Raw genomic sequence first — 12,055 nt, forward strand, 5'->3', positions numbered from 1 at the left:
TGGTGAATCTTCACAGTGTCCCTCATCACTCCTACAGTCTGCATGCCCTCTGACTTCTGCTGAGTCTACTCTGCCTACCTGTCAAAACCATGTTCCTCCTCTTTCATGTCATTTCTGATCCCATTAAACAAAATTGAACTCCCCCTGGCCCCCACACACCCAGGCCCTTCTGCACATGTCTGCATCTGTGGGTGGTAAGGTCAGTGAATGCAGGAAGCACACTAGTTACCTCTCTGGTGGGGGGACTCACAGCTCTCAAGGATATGCAGGTCCTGGTCCCCAGAACCTGGGACCATCACCTTGCATCACAAACCAGGCTTTGCAGAGACGATCAAGGTGCAGATCTTGAGATGGGGAGAGAATCCTGGATCCTCCAGGGGATGCCTGGAGATAATCACAATTGTCCTGACAAAAGGCAGGCAGGCAGAGGGAGGTCTGAAGAGGCTATGATGTGGGCTTTGAGGATGGAGGGACGGGCCAGGAGCCAGGAATAGATTGCAGGAAGTGGGCTCTAGAAGCTGGGAAAGGCAAGGAAGCGGATTCTGTTGCAGGGAGTCTCTGGTGGCAGGAAGGCAGGCCTGTCAATACCTTGAACTCAGCCCAAGGCAAATGGCTCAGGCTCCTGGCCTCTAGAACTGTAAGAGCACAGACGTGCTGCTGGAAGCCACCAATGTGGCGGTAATCTGCCACAGCAGCCCCAGAACGGGGGCACACGGATGCTGACTAGAACTGCTTTTTACTCTCTCGATGTTTTTTAGGTCCTGAGTCAAACTTCCTCTACACTTAATGGTCCCTTTGCTCTCTAGTAAATGTTGCCACAAATAAGCCTTAGCATGTAGGACAACTGAGTTAACATGCTCCATTTGTCTAGAGGGAGTGAGGAGTAAATTCACAGAGCCCCTGTGGTCTCTGGCTGCTAGAGATGAGCTGCTGTCCAAAGACACCTGGCCGGCAGGCACACAGCTGCACTGGCCTCTGGTCCTGCTTTGCTTAGAATCACAAGGCGACCACATGACTCCTCAGGAGGCCCTGCTCATAGCCTCATATGGGAGAGACCACACATCTGTCTGAAACAGCTTATTTGTTGTTTATAAAACACAGATATAAGCCTATAAATGTCCAAACACGATGGGTATTCTGAGCAAAAAAGGTCCAAAGTTTATTCACACAGCAGGATAAACAGAGAAAGTTTACCTGAGCGTATTTTATTTTTTTATTACGAATTTTAAATTACATAGGTAATACATGAATACATCCTCCTTGTAAAAAGTAAAAAATTTCCGATAAGGCTAAATGAAGTCAGTTTTGAGAATGATACCACCCTCCACCCCCTCGGTCTCCTCCCTGGCTGATTCATGCTGCTTTCATTCATTCTGTTTCCAATCCTCAGCACTGGATATGTTATCCCAAAAAATGACATTTCAGAGTGTCTCATGAGCTAACGCACACTGAGGCCATAAATACATTTCGTTGTGCAAAGAGAATGCTAAACAATGAGCCTGAGGATTTCTGGGGGGTGGGGGGAGATAAACAAAAACAACACTCAACCACCACTCTGTAAAGGTAAACAGGTAAATCAGACTAAAATTGGGAAGCGTTCTCCTTCTTGTAATTCATAATTCTGTCTGGAACTCTGCCTCTCCCTTTCAACATCATTTTGTCAGGATAGACATAAACCGTGCCAAAGGCCTGGCTGTCCGGAGCCGTCTCAATAACCCCTTCTAGGTTGATGTGGTGCACACCAAAAGGATCCTCAGAGTAGCCACCATCGTGAGTGTGACCGGCGAAGAAACACACCACACACTTGTGAGACCAAATGACTGCCAGGGCATCTCTGTAATTCCAGGCCAGGCACACACTGTCAGAGGCCTCTGGGTAAATGGGAAGATGGCCTGTTAGTTAAAGAGAAGAAAAATTATGAGCCAACTAAGAAATATCTCTTTCATCAAAACAAATGGCTAAAAACTAGTACTTGGAAAAAAAAAAAAAGGAGGGAGGCATTGCTACTTATTTCCAATAGACTAAGACCACAGAGAATCCATGTACGTGAGGAACTAGATCATCTACAGCCTCATCTCTGCAGCGTAGAGGGGGAGACAGTCTACGCACATGGGGAGAGGCCTCCATCTGGGCAGAACCCCTGAGATCCCTACAGCCTACAGCGTCCGAAGAGGCACGAGTGTCGGGAAAAACCAAGGCAGGCCCATGCAGAACGGTCCGCAAGGGTGGCCAGAAGCCAGGCAGATGCAATGCTGGAGTCCAGTCTCTTACACAGAAAGAAAGACCCCTAATTTAAGAACAGTGTAGGGATGAGTCATGGGTTATATGTCATTCATACAGACAGTGCTTTAAAACTGATTCATGCTGCTTTAAACACCTCCATGAGATCACATAGCCAGAGCCATTTTACAGATGAGAAAAGTGAGGTAAAGCAGGGAATATTTATCCTAGGTCCTGCAGGAGATACATGGAAGGAGAGGTGGGAGAATTTCGAATTCCTGACGCCAAGACACACAGGCGGTCATGTCATGTATCACTCTGGAGCACAGGCACAAAAGCTCACTCAGCTTTGCTTCTTCCCCTTAAATCACTTTCCTGTTTTATTACTATAAACGGTTATTTTTATTCTAAATTTTTATTATGAATATTTTTATTCTATTTAATACCTATCAGTTTGTAATACAATTTAAAAAGGGGGGTGTTAACAGATTCCTAAAGAGTCAAAAGAGTCAGAAGAACTTAGTGAGCGTGGGCACAGGCGCGCACACACACACCCCACGGGTGTGTGCACACACGACCACTCCTGAAGCCATGATGAGGTCTCAGAGTCCACAGAGGCTGGTGACTCTCCAGATTGAGGCATGACTCTGGACTCCTCTGACACAGTGACCTGCTCCCCGTCCTTGAAATGCTGGACTGCCAGGACACCACCAGTCCCCCTTGTTTCCCTCCAACCTTGATGACCATGAATTATCACTCCCCTTGGTGGGCTGCTCATCTCCCCACTCCCTACTAGGAGGGCCTCAATGCTTGGTCCCTGGGCTGTGCTTCTCTGTTTACACCTAATGTGACCTAGTAATTACACCATCTCCAATGTCTCTGGCATTCTTTCCACTCCCACGTGTTTATACCCAGCCCAGACTTTCACTCTGCATTTCAGCCTCAAACATCCAAAGTGCTTACTTGATGTCTCCAATGATGCCTAACAGGCATCTGAAACTTAACCTTTTCACAGCCGAACTTTTGGACTCCCCACCCCACATCCCCTCTTGCTGCAACAAATAGCAAGGCCAGCCTTCTAACTGCATGGCCCAAACCCCAGAGGCAGAGGCAAAATGACCTCTCAATACCCAAAATGGAAGTCAAAGAGCAAAGGAGAACAACAACAACAACAAAAATTGCTATTAGCCATTTAAAACTCTGCTATAAAAAAAACTGTGATCAAGGGTTTCTTCATCAGGTGTCTGAGCTCACAGTGAAGGGAGTATGAATATAGGACATGGCTAACATCCACAGGGGGCATAAAAGGAAATGAAAGAAATCCAGGACAGGGTGGGAAAGGAGATGGGGTGGACTCCAGTCTCAGCCAAAAGCAGGAACTACCGACAGAACTGTGTCATTTATCTCAGTCTCCTGAGCTTCAGGATGAAAGGGTTGACGGTATGACCCGTAGGTCCCTCTCAGCTCCAGTATTCTCTGAAGCGACCAAACAGCAGAGACAAGTGAAGTGTCCCGATTTTTAAGACCACCTACTGAAGAGCCAATGTCACATCACGCCAATAACCCCAGGGCACCCTGTTTTCTCTGAGTGTCGGATGACACTTGGTACTCCCATGGCAGCATAGACACTCTCACTCCACCTACACGTTTTCTCCACTTCGGTGAAAGAGTCACGACTATTTATGGAGGTGTACTTTTAGATCATCAGCTATCAGAATAGCTTGTCATCTTCAAGGGGTTTTCATGTTCCTAATTCCATTTGGTGCAATCCAGAGAAAAACAGTAGCTTGTAAGTTCAAACACTTACCCAGACTCACACAGCGCACAGAAACAAATGCATACGGAACAGTCCCCTGCCCTGGGGACCCCGGGCACAGGCAGCTCAGCCATTATGCCACATCAATTCTACACCTAGGATCTAAACTCCATGCGCAAACCAAGTACACCAGCCACACTGCAAATCCAGAATTCAGTTCTCCATGTGCGTGCATGTGGGCACACACGTGTGCACACATCTGTAGCTGAGTGTGTATTAAGTACCTCCTGATTGCCACAACCTGTGATGACAGCCCGTCTGCAAGAAGATTCTAGGTGGAAATAACATCAATCTCATTTCCTCACAGGCATGTGGCAGACAGTCCAGAACTGAAGTACCCACTGCCAGCAGCGTCTCTAATGCTCATGCCATTACCAGCTCTGGTTCCACCAGACAGCTGAGGCCTCTGGCTGATGGCCACTGTGCTGAGCAGCAGGTCTCCTGAGGCTGAGGTCTGGAATGGGGCCTGGCCTGAATTTCCCACTCACATATTATAGTCGACCCATGAACAAAGGTTCGAACTGCGCGGGTCCACTTATCCACATGATTTTACAATAAATACAGTGAATGCATTTTCTCTTCCTTACGATTTTCTTAGTAACATTTTCTTTTCTCTGCCTCACTTATTTAAGAAGATAGTATACAATACACATAACATACAAAACATGTGCCAATCCACCATCATCAGTAAGGCTTCCAACCAAGAGTAGGCCATCTGTAGTCAAGTTCCTAGGGAGTCACAAGTTATCCATGGATTTTCGACTGTGGGGGGGCAGTGCCCCTGACCCGCATGCTGTCCAAGGGTCAAGTGTACTACAAAAATGACCCCAGGTGCTGAAATTCTCCTTGGAAACCTAAAAGGCCATCTCACAGGCACTAACATACAGCAAGATGTTTTCCCTACTTTATAGTCCTTTCCTGACTGGATTGTACACGTCGATCTTATACTCAGGTTCTCCATAAAGAAAGGAAGGTATTCATCTGACAGCAAGAAAAATATTATTAGGGGATCCCTGGGTGGCTCAGCGGTTTGGCGCCTGCCTTTGGCCCAGGGCACGATCCTGGAGTCCCAGGATCGAGTCCCACGTCAGGCTCCCAGCATGGAGCCTGCTTCTCCCTCCTCTCTCTCTCTGTCTCTTTCTATGTCTATCATAAATAAATAAATAAATCTTAAAAAAAAATTAATTTAAAAAAAGGAAAAATATTATTAGGTATACCTTCAAACCTCACTTTCCCATTCTCTAAATGCTGGCATAATCAAGTAATATAAATACTTACTCACAATCACCACCTTTTCCTGGTTTGTGTCAGAGAACGTAAGAACTTCATTCAACCAGTTAAGCTGCTCTTGGCTGAATCCTCCATTAAACTGGACAAACTGGGGCTCAGAGAGTCCTGAAATGAACGCAGTACATCAGACACATCAGCTCTTACCTCCTCTGGGCATGCACACTTGGCTAACATGGGGACACTTGTACTTTTCTGTAGGAAAATGTGGCAGCACTTGACTTAAATAGGAAATGACAAGAATTGAGAGCAACATACAGATAAATTGCCCATATCCCACTTGTCTGCTAACCTTGCTAGCTCCGCGTTACATTGAACACCAAACACAGGCTCCTGACTGTGTCCACGGAGACAATCACCTTGCACCCCATTGGCCATTTCCTGTGTCCTTTAATGATGCCAGGGTGTCACTGTACTCAGTACCTTTCCATCTGTCCCCCTCTCTGTCCTGAACACTCCGCCCATCCCACACTTCCCAAGGACAACCTCAATGTCCTTCCAAGCATTTAAGTTTCTGCTTCAATGTTTTTCCTCCCTGGAGAGGCCACCTCTGACCAGCTAAGCTAAAACACTATCCTGAGTCCTTGTCTTTAACATTACACATAATTTTCCTGGCAGCATTTATTGCTGTGGACATAATTCTGTTTGTTTTTGGTTTGTCCTGCCCACCTACTTCTCTTGCTTCCTCCACTCCACCCATCCCATTAAAAAACAAAACAAAACAAAACAAAAAAAAAACCCATCCACAAAGGTGACACTGTCAGCATTACTTCTGGCTCTGAAGAGCTAGCCCTGGAAAAAGGGACTGGCCCAGAGCAGGCTTTCAGATACCCGTTAAATGAATGAATCTTGAACCAGCTGCAACCAATCCATGCGCCGTGAGGCCTGTGAGAAATCCTGCCCCTGAACGACAGCGACAATATACTTTTACCTTAATCATCCATCTTCCTGCTGAATAAAAGGTAGCTGAAGAATGTAAAGACAATGTATTAGATTCTCAGCTCAAAGGAATAATTCACCTTGCGGACTATTCAACTCCGAATTAGGATTGTGCTCCCTCAGTATCTTCAGACACTGCTGGTATTTTGGAGAGGACTGATCCACGCCTAAGACACTCAAGTCGTAAGCATCCAGTAAAATGAACCGGAAGTGAGGGAACGGGACAAAGTGATAGGCATAGTAATCCTCCGAAGGCACAGTCTCAGGGTGATGCACAATCTGGTCTTCTAAAAACTTTGTGTTAAGTTTAGAATTCATCAGGTAGTTTCTGCTGAAGTTATAGAACTCATGGTTCCCCCACGTGTGGTGAACCGGGACTTTAAGCATCTGGAAAGTGTTCATAACAAGTTCTAGTGACTTCTCGGAGGCTTTATACTGTGCGTTGTATCCATCAATGATATCTCCAAGCTGAAGCACACAGCGGGGTAGGCGGCCCTCTGTATTCCAGTGTTCGATGGCACCCCGCAAGTGAAGAAGACTATGTCTGTAGTACCTCCGCCTGTTCCCTTGGAAATTATAGCCATCTTCTAAATCAGCATATTGAATGTCTGCTATTACCCCAAAGGAGAAGAGAAGCTCTGAATTCTCACTCAGGGTTCCAGGCTTATCGTCCATAACCTCCAAACAGCTTTCTAGATAAATGAGATGAAGGAAAAAAACGTTATAATGCTATAAACATTTTACTTTTCCAAATGGGCCGAAGAGGATGGTAAAGTATTAATAATAAAGAGAGAAACACATGAGCCTTCAAGTCCAATTGTCCTGGAGACAAAGTACCAAGTCCTTGAAACAGTTTAGCCCTCTCCTCTGTAAAATAACCTCTATTCTTCAGAAGAGAAACAATTTACAAAAAAAGGTATTATCCTATTATTGAACAGGCATTCTAAATCCAGGAAAGTCAAATTCACATCTGGTAGAACTTGTGATTTTTAAGAAATCTACACTAGTTTTTTTACACATACACACAGTACTTTCTTCCACAAACACAAAAAATAATTCTATCACAACCTCAGGATTTTTATAGAAAGTTACATATTACACTTGTTTATTGTACTTTGGCTAGGTTCCTGTTACAGGTTATTTTGTGTCAGGCCGGATCTTTTCTCTTCTTTGGCGTGTAGGTTGCTTGAAAGAACTTGCTCATATTTTCTATCTGGAATAACAGGGGGAAGAGATGAAGAAAGGAGAGGAATCATTTTAAATAAAGAAACTAAATCCAGCACAAAAACTAGCTAATATTGATGTGATGATCTTCATTTCTGAGAAATGGTTCTTGGTTATTCAACAGCTGGATTCGAATTTGAACCAGCTTTTTTTTAAACATGAATATTAACTACCCTCACAACCAAAATGGAAAATACATCATCTTTTCTTCTCACATGTGATCTGTGCCCTGCCACACTAGCCGAGAACAAAGGAGTTAGACCTGAAAATCTATTATTTTATTAGATTATTTACAATCTAAATTTATAACCATTTGTAATGCCTCAAAAGAGCCAAAACCACTAAGAATTAAATTAAAAACCAAAGGCCATGACCCTAAAGAATCAACTACTCTTACTATAAAGTCTATGGCAATAGACTGCACCATGGCATCTAAGTTTATTAAAGCTCCTTGTTTCTAAAACAACTTCATGTGGAATTTCTAAAATTACTTTCAGACTCCTGGTCTCCAGCGGCCCCTACTGCTACTGAGTTCTCTTTAATCATCCGCAGACGTGTGAAATCCTAGCTGACAGAGGGCTGCTGTCCGAGGTGGGGGTGACAACTCCACAGCCCATAAGGGAGCCAGACTTCAATTTGAGAATCAGAGGTCTCTTTTCATTCTGAAATCACTGTCACTAAAGGACACACATTCTATGTGATCCACCCAATTACTTTCCTTTCTTCCTTAATTGGATTGGGTAGAACTAGCCCTAACACAGGTATAAAGCAGCACTAGAAAAAGGCTAGAAATCCTGAAGAGCAGCTTGGTGTTCTAACACTTTTTTTTTTTTTTTCTCATTTGCTCGTTTCCTTCTGCAGTCCCCATCCGAAAACCCCAGTAGATACCAGGGCAGCTATTATGTGTGCAGGGTGGGGGAGATCATCTGATTTGAAGGGTGGAGAACTCAGATACATAAAATATCAAATTCATCTAAGTTAGATGAAAATCTGTAGTCTTATTTGGTTTCAAATATTTGTGATTCAAAATACAGATTAGTAGGAGAATCCAAACAGAAGATAACTGGGTACATGTTATCACTGGAACATGATTACCAGAGCTTAAGAGAAAGCAGATTCTGGGGAGGCTTTTATCCCTTGCCAAATGTGCTTGTTTGTTTTTGTCTTTAAACTTAGAGGCTGTAGGGACGCCTGGGTGGCTCAGTGGCTGAGCATCTGCCTTCATTCAGCTCAGGTCATGATCTCGGAGTCCAGGCATCGAGTCCAACGTAGGGCTCCCCATGGGGAGCCTGATTCTCCCTCTGCCTATGTCTCTGCCTCTCTGTGTCTCTCATGAATAAATAAATCTTTAAAAATAAATAAATAAACTCAGAGGCTATAAGGTGATGATCTGTATGGCGGATCTCCCAGAGGGAGCTTTTAGTGATCTTCTAGGAGAAGCCATTATTTTTGCCTGCCTAGTTAGTATTCATTTACTATTCTTCTGGTAATAGCAGCCCTAGTCTCTCTAGGCATCCACACAAATCCCTGCATTGCTGCATGTGCTATGACCTTTACCCCCTGGCTATGCACGTGTCTGAAAAGCACACACATGACCCCGGCCTGGCCTGTAAGTGCCCAGTTTCCCTCTGATCAGTTGGAAGTAAGCATATCACCCTGAGCATTAGCGCAGGGGCTTTTGCTGCAACCACATTTGTGAAGCTGACAACGAAGGCCAGAGCTGCTGGGGAAGGTTACCTGAGAAGAAGCCCAACCTGGAAGGAAGCACATTTGAATGATGCAAAGAAGTCAAGTCCTGGAAACATCAGTTGAATACTGGGATCCACCTGTTCCTGCTAGAACTACTCTTGGTCATTCAATTCCATCAGCCATTACATTCTCCTCTGAGGGCTCAGTTGGTTAAGTGTCCGATTCTTGGTTCGACTCAGGTCATGATCTCAGGAGCCCCCTCGGCGTTCGGCACAGAGCTCGCTTAGGATTCTCTCTCCCTCTCTCTCTCTGTCCCTCCCACCCTCATGCTCACACACTCCCTCTCCCTCTCTCAAATAAATAAATAAATAAATAAATAAATAAATAAATAAATAAATAAATAAATAAATTTTCCTCTGAATCTAGTCAAATTGAACTGGCTCTAAGATTCCTGTCATGTTATATGAAAAGTCCCATCAGATACACCTTTCACTGGAATACAGTTCAATTTAGAGAAGAAACTCAAGGGTAAACTAAGATTTGCCAACTTTTTCCAGAAAATTGAGCAATGTGCAGGGAAGCAGTGAGGGCCACACACTTCAAAACAGTAATGTGTTCTGGGGGAAGAAAAGAGATCAGAAATGTCCAAGACGTACAGCAGGGAACATACAGTTTTACAAAATAAAGACATTACTTTTAAACACAGAAATGCAAACTGATACTGCCATCTGTTAAAGATGTGAAGCAAGCAGGAGAGACAAGGCTACGTGTAAGGAAAGACTAGTAGGATCAGAAGTAAGTCAGGCGGGTCCAAAAAACCCCAGTGGGCAGGGAACTGACTCTATCCACTAGTTCATGCCTTTTGTCTCTTATTGTATGGTTCTGGGAGGTGCCAGGGAGCTCAAAAACACTGTCCTGGTGGACAGAGAGAGGAAAAAAAAAACCCAGACACCTCCAATGAGGAAATGCAGAATTAATAAACGTGCCAATGCCATGGGACTTTGTCAAAATACCCTGCATCCTCCACCAGATACACACACAGAGTGGGTGAGTGGAGGATGACTGCTGAAGCCGATAACGGGCACGTGAGGTTTGCGCTCTCTTGCTTTTCTGCATGTTTCTAAATGTCTATGAAGTTTTTAAAAAGTTTAGAGAAGAAAAAAGTCTGGACAAATCAAAAGATCCAAGGAAATAATGTGCTCTTGAAAAGAAAGGAAAATCCCGAGTTTTAAGTGAGGTTTATTCTAAAAGTTTGGAGTGCACCGTTATTTGTGAAGTTACCTAGGTTTTACTTAAGAGGCAGGAGGATGGCTGCTGAAAGCTTTGAAATTGGAAGACCTGAAAGTGAACTGCAGTCCCAGGTTTTCCTAAAGGGAAATAACTCTCATGGGCACTTGTGAGATTCAACTAATGTATTTTTAATTACCTGAAAATATATCTGCCTAGTGAATCTCAAGATAACCAAAACAACAAACCAAAACATTTTATAGAACAAAATAGAGTAGAAAATTTGTATGACTGACATAATTAACACACAGTGGAGCAATGAGAAAGATGAACAAAATTTTTAGATGTTCACTGCCTGAAGGAGGAAGGTATTTTTGTGTCTTTTTGGCAATTGGGGGAAAAACTTCTCCCAGGGCGGGGAAATAGCCACCGAAACAGGCAAGTAGGAGAACCCTCACCCACGGGAAACCTCAGGGCAGAAAAATTAGTTTGAGAAGGATCTGAAGTGCGGAACCTGGGACACCTGGGGGGGCTCAGTGGCTGAGCGTCTGCCTTCGGCTCGGGGCGTGACCCTGGGGTCCTGGGATCGAGTCCAGCATCCAGCTCCCTGCAGGGAGCCTGCTTCTCCCTCTGCCTGTGTCTCTGCCTCTCTCTGTGTCTTTCCTGAATAAATTAAAAAAAAAAAAAAAAAGTGCAGAACTTCCAGAAAATCCCAGTTCAACTCGGGAATGAAGAAATGCGGGTATCAGCAGAGTCCAGCCTGACTGTGGAGGGAGGAGCACACTCACTCGGCGAGTTATGCCGGCTGCACACCCACACGCAGTGGGGCACGCGGGGGCTTCTGCTCGGGCAAGCTCCCTGAGACAAGGCACGCAGGAGCAGAATCTGAAGTCAAGGAGGAGAAGTAGAAGGGTTTTTCTTTGCCCCCGCCCCACGTGTTTTTCTGTTTTGCCAATCCAGCGCGGAGGTGGGCAGGGCACGGGAGGCCTTAGGGGTGCAGACACCGGGATGGAAACACAGGCAAAGAGGCCGCGTGTGCACAAGCTGCAGCTGCAGCATCCCGCGAGGATGCTCGGGGCCCGCGAGGACGGCTGGGCTGTCCCCGGCCTGGCGCCAGGCGCGGTCCCAGGGAGGACGTCATCCGCACACCTGAATCCCGGCCAGCCCGGCGCCAGAGGTGCCCCGAGGTCGCCGGGGGGTGCGGGGTTCGCCCCGAGCCGACGCACCGGGAGCGCACACTCGGCGCCGCGCTCACCGCCCCAGCCCGCCCAGGGCCACCCCCGGGAGTAAGCCCCGGACGCCGAGTGCAACGGGCCGGCCCGCACCCCAGGACCGATGCAGCGGGGGCCGCGCGGCTGGGGGTGCTGCCCGGGCGGTCCGCGCCCGCGCCCGCGCCCGAGCCCGAGCCCGCGGCAGCCGCCCGCGCCCGCCCACGCCCGCGCCCGCCCGCGCCGCCAAGCCCCCGCCCAGCCGCGGCCGGACCCGCCTCCGCCGCGAGGAACCACCTACCGCGCGCAGGCTCCGCGGCCGCGGGCTCCCTGGCTACCGGCTGGGCGACCTCGCCACCAGCGAGCCGAGCGGAAAGAGCGGCCCCCTGCGACTTCCGGAGGAAGTGGCCGCGGCGCCGGAAGTCGGGGGGCGGGCCCGAGGAGG

General features: G+C 46.6%; 1 protein-coding gene across 1 annotated transcript; it reads right to left on the reverse strand.

The window, feature by feature from the left end:
• Nucleotides 1-1,135: 1,135 nt before the first annotated feature.
• On the reverse strand, nt 1,136-12,053 carry ADPRM (ADP-ribose/CDP-alcohol diphosphatase, manganese dependent). Its single transcript, XM_077892627.1, has 4 exons — nt 11,912-12,053; nt 6,343-6,954; nt 5,315-5,431; nt 1,136-1,892 (listed from the first exon to the last, which is right to left on the reverse strand). Exons 2-4 carry the CDS (start codon nt 6,935-6,937, stop codon nt 1,582-1,584), a joined length of 1,023 nt encoding a protein of 340 aa, XP_077748753.1. The 5' UTR covers nt 6,938-6,954; nt 11,912-12,053; the 3' UTR covers nt 1,136-1,581.
• Between the last annotated feature and the right edge of the window lie 2 nt (nt 12,054-12,055).

This window comes from Canis aureus, chromosome 3, assembly GCF_053574225.1.
Source record: "Canis aureus isolate CA01 chromosome 3, VMU_Caureus_v.1.0, whole genome shotgun sequence".
In the NCBI taxonomy this organism is placed as follows: Eukaryota; Metazoa; Chordata; class Mammalia; order Carnivora; family Canidae; genus Canis; species Canis aureus.